The sequence below is a fragment of the Lontra canadensis genome, unplaced genomic scaffold (genome assembly GCF_010015895.1).
Source record: "Lontra canadensis isolate GAN:19392208 unplaced genomic scaffold, GSC_riverotter_1.0 scaffold9, whole genome shotgun sequence".
Lineage (NCBI taxonomy): Eukaryota > Metazoa > Chordata > Mammalia > Carnivora > Mustelidae > Lontra > Lontra canadensis.
The window spans coordinates 24,577,156-24,599,007 of record NW_022631003.1 but is presented as its reverse complement, the minus strand read 5'-3'; the positions used below and the strand labels follow the sequence as shown (position 1 = coordinate 24,599,007).

The 21,852-nt window shown below is 32.9% G+C and overlaps 1 protein-coding gene across 1 annotated transcript in view; it reads right to left on the bottom strand.

Annotated features, from left to right (window-relative positions):
* Positions 1–21,852, bottom strand: part of PIK3C2G (phosphatidylinositol-4-phosphate 3-kinase catalytic subunit type 2 gamma) — a 350,852-nt gene that overhangs the window by 294,791 nt on the left and 34,209 nt on the right. Inside the window, exons 3-5 of the mRNA XM_032855093.1 lie at positions 21,450–21,532; positions 17,890–18,047; positions 12,937–13,051 (exon numbers count right to left, since the gene is read on the bottom strand). Of these exons, the coding sequence (XP_032710984.1) occupies positions 12,937–13,051; positions 17,890–18,047; positions 21,450–21,532 (356 nt within the window). The remainder of the gene's footprint in view (positions 1–12,936; positions 13,052–17,889; positions 18,048–21,449; positions 21,533–21,852) is intronic.

Genomic DNA, 21,852 nt, shown 5'->3' with positions numbered 1-21,852 from the left:
AGGCAGAGGATATGAACAGACATTTCTCCAAAGAAGACATCCAAATGGCCAACAGACACATGAAAAAATGCTCAACATCACTCACATCAGGGAAATATAAATCAAAAACACAATGAGATACTACTTCACACTGGTCAGAATGGCTAAAATTAACAAATCAGGGACAGACAAATGTTGGCGAGGTATGGAGAAAGGGGAACCCTCTTACACTGTTGGTGGAGATGCAAGCTGGTGCAACTACTCTGGAAAACAGTATGGAAGTTCTCAGAAAGTTGAAAATAGAGCTATCCTCTATTATACCCAACAATTTCACCACTAGGTACTTACCCCAAAGATACAAAGGTAGTGATCTGAAGGGGCACCTGCACCCCAATGTTTATAGCAGCGGTGTCCACAATAGCCAAACAATGGAAAGAACCCAGATGTCCATCAACAGATGAATGGAAAAGGAAGATGTGGTATGTATGTATGCATATATATATGAATATTACTCACCCATCAAAAAATGAAATCTTACCGTTTGCAAAGACATGGATGGAACTAGAGAGTATTTTGCTAAGAGAAATAAGTCAATCGGAGAAAGACAATTATCATATGATTTCACTTATGCAGAATTTAAGAAACTAAACAGAGGATCATAAGGGAAGGGAGGGAAAAATAAAATAAGCAAAATCAGAGAGGCAGACAAACCATAAGAGACTCTTCACTATAGAAAGCCAACTGAGGGTTGCTGGAGGGGAGATGGGTGAGGGGATAGGGTAACTGGGTGATGGACCTTAAGGGGGACATTTGATGTAACGAGCACTAGGTATTATATGCAACTGATTAATCACTGAACTCTACCTCTGAAACTAACAATGCACCATAATTTAATTAATTGAATTTAAATACAATAAAAATTTTAAGAATTTAAAAAAATCTTTAAGGAATCTTTAAGAAATATAAAGAAATATCATAGTAGATAAAAGAGTTGGCTTTCAGAAAAGCCTTAGTTTGGATGGAAGAGGATGTAAGAAACCTTTGTTGCTTCTGAATACAGAGGCAAGAGCAAAATGCACAAAATTGTGGAATTCTGCAGTAAGCATTTTCAAGACAGAGCCTGAACCTGAGTTGAGAAAAAAATGCATGTTGGTGAATGGTCACTGGTTAGTGTGTACAATACTGTCACCCTCAGCAGGTTCCTGAGTACTTTGCTTTTAGCTACTCTTTTTAGTGGAACAAAACATTAGTATGCCAGAATGTTTTACATGTATTAAGGAGACGTCTATGGATAAATTAATTTATGTTACAGAACATGTTATTTTGAGATTGTACTCAGTACCTCATTTTTTCAGATATCATATTTAAAATACTAAGTCATGTTTATGTATGTTAGCAGTAACAAAAACTATTACTGTACTAGAATTGTCACTTAAGATGAAATGTCTGATGTTACAGTGTCTCTAATAACCATAATGCTTTCTAAGAGCTATAAACTACTATTCACCACTCTGCCATCACTCTGCTTGGCAAGACCACCATTTTGGTCAATTTGCTTATGATGATCTAGGGCTATACTATCTAATATAGTAACATTAGACTCATGTGGCTATTGAACACTTAAAATGTCACTAGTCTGAATTAAGATGTGCTCGAAGCATAAAATACATACTGAATTTTGAAGATTCAGAACAGAAAGGGAATATAAAACATATCAATATTTTAAAATTTTTGATTACGTATTGAAATGATACTATTTTGGTTAAATAAAATATTTGAGTTAAATAAATAAAATATTATATTAAAATTTATTTCTATCAGTTTCTTTTTATATGTTTTCTAAAGTGGCTAGTAGAAACTTAAAATAATTATGTGGCCCACATTACATTTCCATTGGACAGAGCAAGATGAAAGAGAAGAGAGAAAAAGAAAACAAAGCATTAAAGAATAGAAAGAAGGTTGATATATAGAATTTAATGAGTAAATGGACTAAGGAAAAATCAGTTAGTGTTTGTTGACTCTAGGTATCAGAAAAGATAGGAAGAAAGCCTACCATACCAAAAGAAAGAAAAACAAACATCACTGCTAAGATGGATAATATAGGAGAATACGATTTGCGCACTAAGAGAAAAGGCCGCATTAGGTATTACTATGCTTATATTGTGAATATTGGAATTATCTAATTCAGATTATACACAGCAGATGTTTTTCTGAATCTGGTAACATTTCAAATATGGGTTCTCAGTAGTTTTATTTAACCGTACGTAAAAAAATCTTAGACTGTTAAATGAACTGAATCTTTATGATACAATGAAAAGTTTATGTTTTTTCTTCATATATACTAGTAAATCAAAATTCTGTGCATCCATTTATTTATTCCCTCAGCAAATCTTTGATTCCAGCTGTGTGTTGTTAGCTACTATCTTGGGAACTGTTATGCGTATACCTGCCATTTAAGATAAACACCAAAGAGGGGAATCCTTGCACGTAATTACTCCTATTTCCTATTCATAAGTAGCTCACATTATTTTAAAGTATTTCTATAGCAGTATGTTTGTATAAAGAGATTAATGACATTAACACCAAAAAATGGTATGTAAGTACTTCAAATTTATCTTATGGGCAAAAAAAAAAGACATCCTAAGTAATGTTGGACCTACAAATATTAATTCCCATCAGGCTAGGCACTCCTTGTAAACTCACATTTATAAACATTATTCTATTATTGGAATAAATACATATCCTTTTTTAATAAGCTAACCTAGTTAGGTTTAAATATTCTCCATTCTTAAATATAAGAAGTACTCACAGAGATGCATTTTGAATATTATAGTCCTATATAGAAAAAAAAGTATGTCCATTTGATTTTATTGAAAGCCAGGATTGCTGAGAGCCATTAAAGATACTTCTTTAAGGAAATTCAACAATTAAGCTGCCTGTTAATACTTAGGTTGACTAAAAGATGTAAAGTGAATATAAGAAAATGCTAAAATATGAATAATACTGTAGCCCTCTAGAGAATATTTTTCAAATACTTATGTATGTGTATTCTGTACACACACCTATTCCTTTGGTATTTGACACTTAAAAATGTTGATGATGTTAATTCTATCATGATCCTTAATTCTAGTAAGTTTCGTAACTAAGGAAAACACCCTGGATTTATGCTTAAAGTGTTACTTGTTGCTACTCAGCATAGATAAAGATTGGTGGTACATTGTTTTCCTCAATCAGTGCTCCTCAATTTTATTGTTATTTTGCTTTCAGGGAAACCATAAATAGGACAGGTTAAACTTCATGATTTAGAGACAAGCGTAGGTTAAATTCTAACACTAGGGCTCACAGCGAGGGTGGTTAGTAGACAGGGGTCATGGTTTTGAATAGGGACTCTCTATGGGACATAAATTGATACCAGTAGCTACAATTTGAGAGAGAACTGCAGCTAAGAGATTGAAACCTTTCTTTTCAGATGCCCCATTTTTTTTCTTAAGAATTCCCTCCAGCTTGTAAAAGGGCAACTATTCCTCATGCCTCTTCACTTGAATGTGGTTGTATTTCTTTACATATATAGTACACATACTTTTCTAAATTCCATTTTTTTAAATCTAGGGGAAATGTTTTATAACAACTTTCAAGTTTGTAATGCCTTCTTTAAAGCTGTGCATTCACAAAAGACAAATAATTGCACAACAATGTAAATAAAAAAAGTTAAAGAAGATAGAAAGTAAGTAAGGAGGAAACCTATCAGTGAATTTGGGACTCTGTGTCCTTTGCAAAAATGTGCACTAAACTCCAGGGAGTTATTTTGGAGGTATGGTGTGCAAATTTTATAATACAGTCACCAACTGAAGAAAAAAAAATACAGATCTTACCCCATTTCAAGATTTCATTATTTTTCTCACAAACCTCCAGAGGATAAACATTCTTTAGACTTTACTAGTACAAAACATTTAAGAACTAAATTTAAAATAATGCATGTAGGCCTCATTAGATAATACTGGCTTATTTGAAATACTAGACAATTCACATATTCTCTAGCTAATTCCTTTACTTTAAGAAAAATAGAACTTAATTTGATTCAGAATTGGTGGGGGGTAAGAGTGTGATTTTTATTTCTTAGCTTTTAGAAGTAAATGTTTTTGAGTTATAAAAATAACTTGATAGCTGCCTATTGATTATTATAGTTTTAGGTATAATGAAATTAAATTATATACCTCTGTTTAGTTCTAATTTGCTTTGTCTTCTTGGGAAAATCATGCAACAGGTTTTTATTTTTATAAAAACTTGATAAAACTTTTATAAAAACTTTTATAAAAACTTGATGAAAAGACTCAAGTCTGTTGATTAATGATGTGTATATAAACATGACAAAGCTTTTTAGAAAACTTTGGTCTGAAATATGCTGTAATTCTTACCTGTAGCTTTTAATAGCAAACAACCTTTATTTAGCACAAGCTCTTTCTTTGGGGAATTGCTTTCAAATGAACTTATATAAAGAGTATTAACATATTAGGACATTTGTTCTAGTATAGAATTATTGGTTGAAACCAAATGTGTATCATTGTTATTTTAGATAACTATTAAAGATAGAAGCCAAAATTAATTTTTAAATGTTAGGTAAAGTACTCTGAAGGAGTTCTAATAACTGATTTGAAGAAACTCAAGATACTTTTAATGAATGATTTATTACTAGAACGCAACTTCTATTATTATATGTGAGAGTTCTCGAAGTTATGACATTTTTTTTTCTAATTCTCTGACATGATTTTGTGATTTCTAAGGGGAAGAGTGAAGTTACGTAAAAAAGAAAAATACCTTCAGCTATTTATTTGATGAAATTAAGTCTAAAAAGCCAAAAAGAGTTGATTATAATATTGATAATCTTGGGCTATTCCATGTGTGCTGAAAATAATCAGTTTGTTCAAGCTTACTAAATGGAATCCTTAATTTTATTAAGAAGAAAGAGATTCATTTTTTTTCCCCAGGAATATATACAGCCCAGTTTTTACTGCTAATGAGTATAATCCTTATATATTAAGTTTACTTTATATAGCTTCAACTCTATATAACTTAGCCTTTTCCTTACTGATATTTAATAGTCTGATTACTTTGAATAAAACAATTCTAATTTATAATCAAATGTTTAAAGAATAAATAATACAAATTGTCATGAGATTAGCTAGTTTTTTTCAAATAGTAGGTTTTTTTAAAGAAGATTATTTTAAAATTCTAATTAGATTTAATTTTCAAAGAGGACTTTCTCACTCTAATCAAAAGTTATTCAACATTTTCTCTACTAGGGAAGGTCAGAAGGGAGAGAAGGGACTCCCAAATAGATAGCAAGATCAAATTAGTCAATGCTGCTGATGAATAAAGAGAAAGATACTGCCTTTTAAATTTAGATTTAACAATATATATGACAATTTCAAAGTAAGATTTTTAATTACAGTAGGTTTTGTTTTTCTTTTTTCTTTTTATATTTTTTAGCACTCTGGGTTCTAGCATTCCTTGACAAAAGTCAATTAAATCATAAAAAACAGTTTAGTTTCTTTATTTCCTTTAAATCAAAGATATAACACCCGGTCATAACCGTACACAATTGACCCAAGCAAAATTATCAAGAAAGACTTTTTGGTTTCTTCTTATGCATCACTTGTGGTTTGCTACTGACAGTGCAGTCATGATTTATTCAACAAAAAGCTTTTAAGTGTAGTAAATTTTATCGTTTCACACAGCACCTAAGAAACATTGTTTTTAAGCTGAATTAGAACGTAAAACACATAAAGACTTTTGAGGGAAGAAATTACTTAAATTACAAAGGTTAAGAATAAGAAACAGGAAAACTTGCACTCCCAGTAAATGCTGGGCTAGATACTAAGGGGTACAGTTGTGAAGTAACATTATATTTCATATATTATAAATATATTTACAAAGAAAAATCTCATCTGAGATGGTTACAAGAGTAGGTGAAATACAAGTCTTGTTATTACCTGGAAGGACTTTACACCCAGGCACACTTTGGGGTTTTTTTGTTTGTTTGTTTTTAAGATTTTATTTATTTGTCAGAGAGAGAAAGAGAGCACAAGCAGGGGTAGCGTCAGGCAGAAGGAGAAGCAGGCTTCCCCACCAAGCAAGGAGCCTGATACTGGACTCAATCCCAAAACCCTGGGGTCATGACCTGAGCCAAAGGCAGGCACTTAACCGACTGAGCCACCCAGGCATCCCTCACAGTTTGGGGTCTATATCTGTACTATATCTAAGAGGGAAGAAAAGAGGTAGTAGTAAGTCCTGTCCTTAAGCCTACCACTGTATTAGCCTAATGGGGTCTGTCTACTGGATAATCTTATGGGAAAAGGGGAAACTAAATTACCAAGGATATTTCCTGCTGTGGTACTTAATTTAGGATCTACAGACCAGGAACATGATGGAAGATGTTAGTATTTTTTGAATGTACAAGATACCTATTATTTTTCTATTACTTCTCTAATTTATTCAGATTCTAATTTGCAGTTTTTGTATTCCATACTTTATAGTGTGGACCATTTTGTATTAAGCTATCTTGAGCCAATGAGAAAACTGATAGTTTCTGTCCTAATTCTTTAATTTTTTTCTTTGTTCATATTATTTAAAACCATGCATAAAGAAAGCAGTTTTGGAGAATACTGTAGCTAATGAAACTATTTGATATAATTGACATATCTGGTAAATACATGATATCTGGGTGTAAGAGATCAGGAACCTACTCATTTTTGAGAATAGTTATGGAGCCATACTATTAAAGTGAGTTCCTATATTTATGGAAACACTGAACAGGGAGAGGAAGGGCCAGAACTAGAGTAGTAGAGAGAGAGAGAACCAGAGGGAGAAAGGGGGAAAGAGGGGGAGAAAGAGAAAATGGAATATTTTAATTTACAGAAAAAGTCTGTAATGGTAAATTAGGATGAATGTTATAAATGAGTTGCCATAATAATACAGTTGACTTATAAAAACGGGATTTGGACTTCCTAAGAAAGTCATCTTCCTTAATTTTATGATAGGTTACAAAATTCACATAGCATCTTAATTGCTTTGTTGATTAATTTCAGTTTTGTTCAATGTAATGTTTTGGAAAAGTGTGTAAATGTTTTTCATAGATTCTAAATTATTAGGTTAATAATAGGGCCTCTAAAGACAGGTGAGTTCAATGAAATAGCAAAATGAAGGAGGACTAGAGCATCATAAATATACTATTAACAAAGTTATGAGAAAGCATATCATTGACATTTTAATTGCGACAACAAAATGTCTTAGCTACTTCCTCAATACTTGGTTCATGAGGTAGTTAGTTACTTATTGTGACTATTTTGACAGTCAAATACACCGACTGGAAGAAACCAAGGAGTTTACATTTTAAGGATTTTCCTTTATTCTAAAATAGATGAGAAATTGCAAAAGTAGCAACTAAATATAATTTATCTCTATCTTCATAATGCAGAACAAATGGAAAAGCATAGTTCTGATAACATAAGGAGAACTTAAAATGAAAAAAAAAAATTTCTACATCATCCCACAAAAATAATAGTGGCCTTTTGCTGGGACGGGGGAGAGAGAATGTTTCTCTACTTTTCAGTTCACTGTATCTGAACAACCACATAATATTTTTAATTTTCTTAGACCTACACTTTACAGGAGCTCAAGGAGTCTATATACCCTGAAAAGATTAGTAAAGGCTTAGTAATATTTCTACATTTGGAATTAAAGATTACTAAAATATAATCCTACAGTTCATTTGTAAAGAAGAACAATACATTAAAAATAAATTTGGGGGGATACCTGGATGGCTCAGTTAGGTATCTGCCTTCAGTTCAGGTCATGATCTCAGTCAGAGTCCTGGGATGCAGCCCCACATCCAGCTACCTGCTCAGCGGGGTGTCTGCTTTTCCCTCTGACCCTCCCCGCTTCCTGTGCTCTCTCTTTCTCTCACTCTCTCAAATAGAAAAGTAAACTCTTAAAAAATAAATAAATAAAATTTTTTAAAGGATGAAGAAATTGAAGTTAAAGGAAGTTAAACTCATTTTGCCAAAGCACCAGTGATAAGTAGCATTATCAATAGTGGGTAGAATTTGTTTTGATAATATTTATTTGCTTAAAGAGTCTCAAAATTCCAAAAAGGAAATTTTTACCAAATCAGATATTTAACAAGCCCACCTTTAATGATTATAATTTACCTTTGCTTTAGTCAAATCACTTCTAAAAGTTTTCTGGTTAAAGATTTTTAAAAATTTAAGTATGTCAGAAAATGAATGTTCTACAAGTTATGTTTTCCTTGTGTTTGACCTAAATGCTATATGCTCAATTATACACCATGTTTATCAGCCCAAGTAAATGGTCATTATCCCCAATGAAACATTATCCCTACAGTTTTTATTTTCAAGTGGCCCTTTATTATGGAGGAGTCTTTGTTATACATTAGAAAGATTTGGGCTTCAGAGCCAGATAAACCTGTGCTATCCTGATTTTGCTGCTTCCAAATTTTATAACTTTTAGGAAGTCATCATTTTCTCTTAGCCTCAATTTTCCCATCTGTAAAATGGAAATAAATAATCATGCTTCTCTTATATGAGAATGAATGGTACTGCATGTGAAAATTCTAGTCCATTAAAGACTTTTAATAAGTAAAGTAAATTTTGCTGTTGTTTTACTGTTATTATTTTCATCTCCATGAGAAATTACTTATTTCCTTAATCTCTTGATAGCAAAAAAGGCAGGTTTAATCACAGAAGTTTTATAAATTGAAAATGAACTAAATAAATATCATTTGTATTATAGTTCCTTTACAAGGTGGAAGTAACTACTTTAACATTTTAGTATATAAGATTTCTTAGGGCGCCTAAATGGCTCTGTCACTTGAGTGTCTGCCCTCAGCTGAGGTCAGGATCCCTGATCCCGGAGTCTTGGAATAGAGCCCCCATTTTTGTTAGGTTTCCCTGCTCAGCGGGGATTCTACCTCTCCCTCTCCTGCTGCCCCTCTCCCATGGGCCCATGCTTTAGCAGCCCACGCCACTCTCTCTCCCTCCCTCTCTCTCTCACTCTACCTCTCAAGTGATTTCTTCTTATTATCTGAATAGAAACATACTTGTTTTAACAAAAATTAATATATTTAAACATGATTTGAAAAGATATATTTTCATCCTTAAAAACTATGATGCATGTTTTATTCCAAGACATATAATTCTGTATTTTTAATAATTTATAAATTCTATGTCATATTATAATAAAATTATGTTCATGACTTATCTTATCCCTATTCTGGAGCACTACTGGAGATTTAGTTTTTTTCCCAGTTTTTGTTCTTGTTATGTTGTTAACACTAGAAATTATGTTATGGTAAATATCCTTTATAACTAAGTCTTTTTGAATTATTGTGATTATTACTTAGAAATATTCACTGAAGCAGAATTGCTGAAACACAGATGATCTATCAGTTTTAGACACATTTTTACAGACCTTTAATATGCTTGACAAAATTATCTTCAGTTAGTGCTATATCAGTTTATATTTCTAGCAGATGTTTACATATTGTCCCATTTCCAACTGAATTTCATCATAAGTAATTTAAGAATCTGATGGGGAAAAAGTGTTATCTCATTGTTTTAATTGGATTTTATTAGATTAAATTCTTTAATTTCTTGTCCATTGAATTTCTATTCAAGCTAGTCACATTCTTTTTTTTTTTTTTTTTAAGATTTTATTCACTTATTTGACAGAGCGAGAGCACAAGTAGGGGCAGTAGCAGAGGGGGAGGGAGAAGCAGGCTCTCCGATGAGCAGGGAGCGTGATGTGGGGCTGGATCCCGGGACCCTGGGATCATGACCTGAGCTGAAGGCAAACACTTAACTGACTGAACCACCCAGGCTTCCCCATGCTATTCACATTCCTAGGCTGTTTTTCCTTAATAATTATTTTTTAAATCAAAATTTAAGTGTATTTTATATATTTTAAGGCCATTAACATTTTATCACATAGTACTGTTTTTTTTTTCCTCAGTATTTATTTTTATTTATTTATTTTTAAAAGATTTTATTTGTTTATTTGACAGACAGAGATCACAAGTAGGCAGAGAAGCAGGCAGAGAGAGAGGAGGAAGCAGGCTCCCTGCTGAGCAGAGAGACTGACGTGGGGCTCCGTCCCAGGACCCCAGGACCATGACCTGAGCCCCACTGAGCCAACCAGGCACCCCGTTTCCTCAGTATTTATACTTTAAATACAAGTTTATTATTGACTTTTCTTTGCACTTTTTCCATACTCTTGCCGTCAGTCCCTCTGTGATCTACAAGCATTAGGTATATAATAATGCTAATACTGCCCACATGATAGGGCATTATAAGAAGTGATTATAGGACTTTATGAATTTTTAGGCGAGGGAGAGGGCAAAGGTTATGTATAACTTATCTTTGTATTCTCAATGATCAGCCAAATGTCTTATATGTGTGTGGTTTTCAATAGGAGTTGACTAATACAATCTCTATACCCCATTCCTGCAGACTAAAGAAACTACATATATTTTTCACCAGTACTCCAGCATGAAGAACCTATTTGCTATTTCTTGTATATCCTTCAAGAGGTTTTGCACTGTTGTTTTGTAGTTCATAACCAGGGCAAGCAGCCAAACCTAGGTTTGAATTCAGCTTCATTCTCCCACCTTCCTAGCTGTGTGATCTTAAGCAAAGCCTCAGACTTCCTGTCTGTAAAACAGGGGTAATTACAGTATCTATCATATTGATAATGTCATAAGACTTAGGAGTCTACCCAATATGAGGTAACCAAATAATGAGCATTTGCTAAATGGTTATTATTATTACAATCAAAGCTAGTCAAATACTCCAGATGAAGTGTAGTACTACAACTGTTAGCATCTAAATTATTACATTATTAACTTTATTATGTGTTACCTGTGTTCCCTCCAGAGAACGTTATAAAGATTTCCAAGTATTTAAGGACATTTTTGCTTTTTATTATTATTATTGTTATTATTACTATCTTTTTTTTTTTTTTGAGAGAGAGAGTGGGGGAGGATGGACAAAGGAGAGAGAGAGAATGTTAAGCAGGCTTCACACCCAGTGTGCAGCCCAATGTAGGGCTCTATCTAACAACACTGAGATCATGACCTAAGGCAAAATCAAGAGTCAGACACTTAACCAGCTGAATCACCCAGGGGTCCCTAGGACATATATTTTTAGACAGTTACAAGTAAACAAACAAAAAATCTAAATGATTTAGATGTTAGAAAGAATGATAGTGAATTTTTTGCTTATTTTAAAGAATCATTCCAAACAGGTAGGATGTTAACCTTAAATAGTAAGTAAATCCCTGACATATACATGTCTTTCAGATTCCAGTAGGGAAAAATGAGTGTAATTAATTTATACTAATACTTGTAACTTTACTATCTTAATAGAAACCCAGGTAAATGATATTTTGTTAGAAACGAATTACTGTGAAATATTTTAGAAAACTATTATGTTCATATTAACAAAAAAAAAGCAAAATGAGATACACATTTCAACAATTGAGCTAATTATGGATGACTTACACATTTGAAACAGCAAGTAAGACAAGGTCCATTATAAATTTGTTCACATTATACTCTTACAAATTTCTGTCTCTTTAACACTTTTGCTTATGGGATGATGCTTCCTACTGATAATACTAGATACATAAATTTGATAATGTTTCTTATTCTTTGTATTTAATGTTTGACATTAGCCAAAGTCCAGCTGTACGTTTGGAGACATAATTTCAGAGGACGAATTTTAAAGAGCATTCAGTATAAGGTTACATTTCTCAAGTATTTCTCCTTGCTCTTTGGATATACTCTCAAAAACCATATGTTGGAAGACGGTAGCAGCCTAGTCATTGGGTATGTTAATAGGTTCAAACAGAGAGAAGGGGAGTATCTGTGAGTTCAATACAACAAAACATCTGTGATTTCATATAAATCTTTATTATTATTTTGTTATAACTGGAATTACAAAAAAGGAAATAATCAGTCTTAAAAGCCACTCACAGTTAACATTGCACAGTGAAGGTCTGGATTTGCTGATAATATTGTTAAATTCATCAAATTTTTATCTACATTTATAATGGAATAATAATGACAGTGACAATGAATATCTGAAAAGAAATACACTTTTACTTCATGAGACTACTGTCATTCTTTAGACACTTGTGGAAGCACAAAGGAAAAATGTAAATGACAATCCACTTTATCGACTACTTTAGCTTATTACTTTACTATCTAGAATAACTGCAGTACAAGCAGAGAAATATCTCCTTTCTTAAAATTATATTATATTTTCAAGGTTGATCTTTAATGAATTTCAGAATAGTCCTAATTGTGATATAATAAGAGAAGGTGAGTTTTCTATCAAATAAGTATTTGCAATTGACCTACCTAAGAACAGACTTCAGTTGTTATAAGAGCTGCCTGACTAAAGCAATGAAGGTTAATCTTGTATGAAAATGTTATAGTGCTCATACGCAAACCCTCTGTGATTTTTAAAAATCACTATTTAATCAGCATACTAATATTATTTCAAATCAAAAATTACTCACTGCAAAATAATTTGTTACTTTTAAAAAATTGTGATCAGTTCTAATAAGCTTTACTACAGTGACTTGTTTGGCCCGGGACTTTCTTGGTTGCAAAACTGAAATTTCCATGTCCTAAGAATATCACCCTCCTGGTCACGGGTCACTTAAAAACATGTTGCCATAAATACACAAAATACAAAATAAAACTAAGAATGAGACTATTGCTATGAGTTATAAAATTTTGAATTCACGGGCAAAGTTGATGTAATTATGTTGGTTATAAGAGTATAGTGTTTGTACAAAGTATGTTTAAAAGAAAAAAATGAAGTGTGCCTTAGCATAGGTTATAACAATGATCAAATTTTACCTTAATAAGATACTTACTTCTGCAAAAATTCTTCATAGCCACATATACTTAGAAGATGATCTTTGGGGAATAACTGGTCATTTGTACAAAAATGTAGAATCTCTGCAATTAGGTCTTTGACAAGATAATTAGCTAAAAACAAAAATGAATAATTAAAAAGTTAATAAGAGCTTATCATATATTGGCTGAGAAAAAGGTTCTGAGCACCAAAAAAAAGATACATATATTTTGAACTATTGTAACTGTCTAGCTCCATCAAGCAGTATGAAAATGAGATGCATCTCTTTTATTAGTCTGGTTAAATTTGGAGATACTTTTGAAAAACAGTTGTTTGCATTTTCTTTAATCAGTCTGTCTTCATATTACTGACAGACCTAGGTATTATATTCCTTATGTTAAAACCTTAATACATTGTGGCTCTGCATAGAAAGTATTCTACTGTGAGGGCAGTTGGGTGGCTCAATCTGTTAAAGGTCTGACTTCAGCTCAGGTGGTGATCTCTTGGGTCCTGAGATCAATCCCTGCATTGGGCTCCTTGCTCAGCAGGGAGCCTGCTTGTCCCATTGCCCCTCCCCCACTCATGTATATTCTCTCTCTCTCTACCTATCTCTCTCTCAAATAAATAATAAAATCTTTAAAAAATAAGTATTCTACTGTGGTTACTCATAGAGACTTAGGAGATGCGGGGAGTGTCTAACCTGTCAGATTCCAAAGCCTGTATTCTTAATGATTCTGAGTCTCCACAACTTACTGTTCTTCCCTTCCCATGTGGGAATTACTCAAGTTTCCATCGTGGACAGCCTTATAATAACTTTGATGAACATGTGTTTTTTTCCTCTACCTTCTCTGAAGCTCAAGATGTAAAGTCCTTTGTCTTTATGTTCCATAATCTCCCCACTAAACTCTTACACATACATGCCATTTAATAGTGGCCAGAACCATACTGACTTGTTACAAGTTATATTTGCCTATGAAATATTTTCCTAATTATAAATGACAAATAGTACAAGGCTCATTTATTACCATGAATAACAGTTAAAAATTATTTATACACACACACACACACACACACACACATATATATATATATATCTCCATGCTTTGAGGGTGATCTCATGGTCTCTATCAATGAAGCAAGTGCAAACAGACTTGTACTAATGACCCCTACCCAGTGGGAATTTGAACAGCATACTGCAAACACTCAATTGTATTCATCCGAGTTGTGTTTAGTTTGCAATTATTTGTTTACTTTGCTGTAGCTTGTTTTTCTTCCATAGCTTTTTGTTTGGAGGAAAAGGTTTTTAACACAAACTGGCTAACAAAATGTAGTGCAACTGACATAGCTGGACCAGCCACAAAGAAGTCGGGGTGGGGGGGCGGATAATGCTGGATTTTAAATGTGGGTTTCATGGTGGTTCAAGGTATTTTCTAAGAAATTATCAGAAAAACAAATGGTAAAGATCATCATGGAATTAGAGATTGTGGAAATGCTTTAACATGGTAAAGAGTATCTTAAACACTCTGTTGCTTGGAAATAATGATTGAAATGCTATGATGGAATCTAGAAGAAAATATGGAAAAATACGAAAATCATGACTGTAAGGACTGACAAGGAGGGGAGAATATTGCTGTATATGATGCAGGAAAATATCTCCAGAGACACCAGTTCATTTTAATTAATTTGGCTCTCCTGTTTCCAGACTGCATCCCGTGCTATACGGGGCATGCATGAACTCATTATTTCACTACTACCTTCTCTTCACTCTATGTGGTAGACTCCATAATCCATTTCTACTATTACTTATCTCCTACTATTTGTTTCATGTTACACTTTGAATGTTTCATTATTTAAATTAGACCTATCTAAACCTCAAATTATCATCTTTGTCCTTGAAGTCAGCCATTAAGTATCTGTAAATTAAACTTCTCTTGCATAGTGTAAGCCAACAAGTACTCTGGCTTCTTTTAAGTAGATTTAATACTTGTACCTTCACTTTGGCAGCTAATGTAATACTTTTCCCAGTTTATTTTATTCTTCCACTTCATGCAGTCCTTCTCAATCTGTTGACCCTATTGCCTACCATATTGAAGAGGAGAATGCCCATTTGAGAATCTTTCATTAGGTACCCTGTGTATTAAATCTAATTTTTTGCACATCACCCTCTACCTCTTTACCCTCCTTTTAAGATATAAGTATCATTGCTTTTTACTATCTCTTACTTCTTAATCTCTTACTTTTCCTGTACTAACTTCCATTTCCATCAATTAAATCCCCTCTTTTATATATTCAATATCCTCCACTACTACGTGGTTTTGTTTTTTCTTAAAATGTTTGTTTGTTTAATCTTCTCATAAAATCTCTCATCATCCATTTCATTCCATCAAGATAGTATTTTTTTAGCCTTCCCATTACTGCCAGACTTCTTTAAAAAGTAGATAACTTCTGCAAACCCTTCTCAATCACTCTTTAATCTTTGCAAACTTCTACATCCAACACTTTGCAGGTCACAAATGGCCTCCTAACACAGTTCTAACCATGAATCATCTAAATCTGAAAGGAAAGACACTCTAGAGTAATTCTGTTCTTGGAAATACGGACAAGGGAATCATCTTCATTGAAGTGTTAATTGAAGATTATGGAACACAGAATTCTTTGCTCAAAACACCTACTTCTCTAAAGGATTCCATTTCTTCACTCTTCAGGAAACAGTATTCTCTTTGGATGAAAATGCCTTATATAACCTCACCAATCTCCTCTTTATTTATCTAACTTTCATTATTCCCTAAGTTTCTAGGAACAGCTTCTACCTTTTATTGAAGTCATTCTTGATATACTCTTAAGATACACGATTTTGTTCTTTATAGCACATCTGTATTTACTAGTAGAACAATAAGTGTGAAAGGATTACAGTTTTGGCATAAAGATTAATTCAAAGTGAAAACGTTTGAAATCTTATCTGAACTTCGTATACTAAAGCAGAGACTCCCTAAAATAGAGCTTCCATTAACTTTCTTCTGAGGGAATTTCCTGCAAATTCCAGGAAGGAGACAGACTGCCTATCCATTAGCAGAAATACATATATATAGTTCCTGTTTTCCTAGTGAAGCTCCAAATGACACATGCTGTACACACACATACACACTTTTACATTAAATTGGTATATAAACCTTTACCTCTGGGTATTCAGCAAGTAATCCCTGTATGCATGTGTAGATAACTTTGCACTTTCTCCTACTAATATGTCTATTGTCAGCTAATTCACAGCCACCACTTCCACCCCCTTCAAATACAAGTGGATAGAGGAAAGGTTTTCCTCCCAACAGTGGCATATGCTGCTTTGTTTTTTCATGAATGTGTCCTTTCTCCTCTGCTTTGTCCTCCTTCTTCCTCTATACTTCACCCCTTACTCCACCTCCCCTTCCTCCTTCTTACAAACATTTTTAATATCACTGACAGTACAGACATCCTCTTTACTACTATACATCTCTAACACTGACACAATTACCTAATCACTTTCCTGAAACTTCTTGTAAAAGTATGACCTCCAACTTGCCACATTCAACAAAAGAATATCCAGAGAGAGAGAGAGAGAGAGAGAGAGAGATTGAGACAGAGATATGCTGGAAATTAAATATTGTAAACTGGAAGAAGAGAAGTGGTCTCCCTAGTTCACAGTTTTTCGCTCTTCTCCAGCAACTGAGGTCAAGATGACATAGACTGTGATTGGCTCAGGGTTTAACACCACTGATTTTGGCTGGGCAATCAGAATCCTGCTTTTAGAAATTTGGAATTAGATCTAATAGAGAGATTGAATTTTCTTTAGGTAGCTGGCCAAATAGCATTTAAGCTTGAGAGCTTGGCTTTCCATGTGTTCTGGAAAAGCAAGGGAAATGAGTCAGCAAAAACAAGGGAAATCGGAGAAGCAGTAATATTGAAGAGATGAGGTGAGATAGATACAGGAATTTTGGACTGCTTATTCATCTGTGCCTTTAGTACATTCCTGAATCTGCTGAGTTCTTACTCTTAAATTCTGTAAGAAATTTCTATATTCCTTAAGAATGTTTTTTCTTCTTAAGGCAGCGGGAGTTGGTTTTTGTTAGTTTCAAACCAGATGGTCCTAACTAAATATTCCAGCATAACTTTGTTATGGTTGTAGCCATCTGTACTAACTCAGAATCTTGACTAGAGTAAGAAAGAAAAAAAAACAAAATAGTAATTATATTAATAACAATCGATGAAAGAAAATATTTGTTGGATCATTATTTGTCAAGAAAAAACAATTCATATGCAGAAACTCATTTAGTAGCAACTAATGTTTGAAGAACTATTATTGTTTTACAAAATAGTTGACAATAACAGTGAAATAAAATATTAAACAACTTTAAAGGGATTCTAAAACTATAGTAAAAATAAGAATCATCTGATGAGTTTGATAACATGCGTTTTCCAGATTCCAGGATCCATCCCCAGAGACTGATTCAAAGGATCTATCTGCTCATTATGCAGAAGGCTCCTATAGTTTGTACAGTGGGAATAAAGACTATGTATTGGTGCCTGTTTTATGTCATAATTTATTCACATTTGAATGGCATAGTTGTTTCTAATGGGTAATATTTCCATTTTCATATATATATTCATTCAAATTCATTCATATGCTTTATCTATAATCTTTTTGAAATTTAGGTTTTGTTTTTAATATGTTAAAAATTTGTTATACTTGCCATCAACTATTTTATAGCAGGAAAGTAAAGTGTCCTGGGGTGTGAGCCATGTGCAGAGGGTCCTTAAAAACAATAGCTAAACAAACGTTAACAAAAGGTTTCCAGCTGTTTTCCTCTTAACTCTACTTCAGGGCAAAATACTAGCATTTAATAATGCTTCTTTTAATGCTTTCAATCTGTGGACTCAAGGCTATGCAGCCTATACCAGCTTTATGGGCATTTTTATACTTATTTGCAAGGTTGCTTACCATATGGCATAAAATGAAGTACTTGTGTTGAGTTATCAATACAAATACTTATATTAAACTTAGTATTAGAAAAAAGCTGATAGGGAAATGCTGTAGTCGTGCTCCAGATCTTCCCTGAGTTGGAATTAATGTCAGCTGCATGGTATGTTTCTCTTATTCTGAAAAATATATGGAAAATAATACTTAGGAGATGATTATAAGAAACTTTATGCACAGTATTGCTATAGAATATTTAAAATATGAAAACAATCAGCAGTTGATTTGTGCTGTAGTGCTCTTAGCAAGGCCAGATTGGTAAAGATTGCAATTATACCAAAACAACTGTAAAGGACCATTCTTTAGATTTCCCCAGGAGCATCTCATTTGAAGCAATTAAGAATACATTGTCATTCATTAGGCATGAAAATTCACTCTGAACAATGATTACTTCCTTCATTCACATTACTTCAGAAGCCTGAATGCCTCTCCTTGGTTTTCAATAACGTTCTCAAGCTAGAAGTCACTCATTTTGATTTAAGGATTTTTTAAAAATAAATTATCTGTGCCCAATTGATAAATACCATTCTTGGCTGTAAATTTTTGGATTTTACACAAATCTCTGGATTTTACATAAGCAATTTAGCCCAGAAGTCATTTGTACACACTGAACAATTCTTTACTGCTCAGATGAGTCAGAGAATTGCAAAATAGTTTATCCTTGGAGCCAGAAGCCTTGAGCTTGAATCTTGACTCTTCCATTTAGTAGTTTTACGGTCAGAGGCAAGTTATTTGACCAGTTTCTTTATTTGTACAAATGAGGATATATATATCTAATTCAAAGGTTTATTGCAAGGATTAAAAGTGAAAAAGCATGCAGAAGATTTTTGTAAAAGCATATACCCACCCATATGATGTATAATTATCATTATATAGTATTATAGTTGAATCCTTGTTGATCCATGTTATTGCCCACACATAGAATATAACATAACATTATTTGCAACTTAGGTATTTAAAATACCTTTGATGATGAATATGAAATCATGGGGGGTTGTTATTGTTATTAATTATGCAAACATCTAAATTTTGTAGTGCTATTCCCACAAAGAAAGTTATATGTTCTGTGTATAGAAGGTATACTATGCATTCTATGTAATGTATCAACATGAATTATATCCTTGGCATTCATTCTATTTGTGCGGCATTAAAGTAGTGTCATGCTCACTAAAGTAGCTTAATCTCTGTGCCTTTAAACTGTACAGAAACATCCCCTCCTTGAGGGGCCTGACAAATGAAAAAATTCATGGCATGCATCAGGATCCTTATTTTCTGAGTCCCATCCTCATCCTTGCTGATTCAATAGATCTGTGGAGGAATCTTTACATCAGCCATTACTGCTGCTACTCTGAAACTCCAGGTTGAGAACCCATTGTTTAGGATAAAGATATGGGCCACTCTCCTTTGTTACACCTAAGGTAAAGGTCTAGACTCCAGTTCTGGTTGAGGGGCTTTATGAGTAAGCATTCACCATGTGATAGGATACTACTCTATGCATACATGATTTAAGAATTCTGCTGTTTTGGGAAATTAAATCTAAAATGCACATTAATGACCTATTCTCTCCTAAAACTTTGTTGAGTGTCTACTGTGTTCAAAACTTTTAATAAGCTATGCCATTTTATTGTATTTTTTTTTTTTGCAAAAATATGACACATTCCTTGAAAGATGTGGCTTAAAAATGTATCACAGCAAGAAACCAAATCCAACAAATTAGACGGCTTCTTTAAAGGGTGTATAATAGGAATATCAATAACACTTATAGGTATGGTTATTTAAATATTAGACAAAAAAAAAAAACAGATGAAACCAGATACATAAATCCATTCTGTTCTGATCCTTTTAGGAAATTTGGCTTTCAAACTCAGTTTGATCTTTTGAATAAAGAGCCTTGGACGTTACCTAGTACATAGATCCTCCAAAAATAGTTGCTGTTGAATGAATAGTGTGTTTGTTTACAAAATATTTATTGCATCTATAAATTTAATTATTTTATATGTGAGTATACATCAAAGAAGACTACTGAAAACCAAGATAAGTGTGTGTGAATATTAACCTATATTTTCCTTTCACTACTCTATAAAGTTTATTCTTGTTTGGTTGTCTGTTTTAATTTTCATGGTTACTTTGAAAGGAGCCATTGAGCAAAATTACATTTAAGAATTCAGGAAATGCACTATGAGCTACTGACAAACCATTACATAAAACATTTTCTAGCACTACTGCATCCACAAGAAGATTTCATCTAAGAATATTACATTGTGTTAAAAAAATTAATGGGAAAAATCATAAGTGTTTTGTCAGTGGATTTATACTCAATGATATCTTGTGATATTAAGAGAGCTATTCCTCAAGCTTAGAGGGTAGAAATGATCACATCACATATTTAAAGTGTCAAATTCCTGCCAATGCTTGTCAGTTTGGGACAGTGAATAGTTTATTCTCTAAAGAATCAATATTGATAACTTTAAAGATCCTAATTTAGAAGTCCAAAGAGTCATTTTAGTTTTTTTCTGTGAATAAGAGTGAGACATTAATTAAAAATTAAAAATTTTCATGGATTTGAGTTGCTTGGTTTTGTTTTTCATTTTTTGTTTTTTATCTGTGTGCCTTTCAATTCTTCCAATAGGGTTACAAGTTTTTTTAAGGCAGAGACCTTGCTTTTCTGTTCTACATTTAAATATCTCTCATACATGGACTATTAGGCTTTCAAATAGCCTTTTAAATTAATGATTAATCCCAAATGATTTAGTAGTAAGCTGCTATAGTTGATAAATAAGTTATAGTTCATTTATATGTATATTTATTATTTTTTAAACAACTGTAAATAGAAATCAAGAGAACAAAATGTAAATGCATTAATTTTTCAAAACATTTGGGAACCTTAGCAATAGAAGAGATGGCATTATATAAATTTTAACTGCAAATGAGAAATTAGTCTTGAAAAAAGGCATCTATAATTATAAGTTCATTTTAAATGAGCAAAAAGAGGATCAGTGATGTTTTTATAATATCCCCTAGTGAACAGATTGTTTTTCAGTGGACAAACACCCATGCACTTGCTCATTTATTTTGGCAGTTCATTCAAGGTAAGATTAAATTATTAAGAGGAGGGCACTCTCACCATTTAAAATAGTATATCCCAGGTAAGAAGGATAAATCTATGCTATTTTGTGACATGACCAGAGAAGTCAATCAGTTATGTCATTAAATGAGAAATTAATTCACTGCAAACTAAATAATCAACAAATAGCAAGGGCAGGTCTGAAATTATGAAACATTTAGCTTTAACTGAACTTTTAAGAGAATAAAATTATTTGACTAAAAACAACAAAAACAATGCCAGAAGTTAATGAACTAATTTGTTCACAAATTTATATTTTTCATTATGTTAAAAATTCTAAAAAAAAAAAAAATCTTTAACATTTTAGATTCAAAATTAATCGTTCAGTGATGTTAAATTAAAATAGACAAATTTATTAAAATAGAGAAATTTCAAAGTTTAATGAAGTAGCAACACTCACTTTTTCACTTTGTCACAGAAGGAGGCCAGAGTCTTATTACTGCCTTGAGGTACTTCGACTAGCTGAAGAGAATAACCTGTCAGCTTAAAACAAAAACTGTTAAATTAATATAGTTGGTGTGGAGAAAACGTTAATACAATCTACAATTTTAATTTTGTTTTAAAGATTCTGTCAAGGAAGGAAGGCCTTCCTCTGCCCTACGGTCCTTCTAGCTGGAGTTAAAATCAGATTGACAGGAGACAGACTAACAGGAGAAAATCAAATTTCACAGGCCTGTGTATGGGGCCTCCACACAGACAGGAGATTACAAAAACAATGAGGCAACTGGAGGCTTATTAGAGCTAGGGAGAGGGGGAAGGGCCCGAGGACACAAAGGGAAGGAAAGCCATTAGCAAGAAGGGGA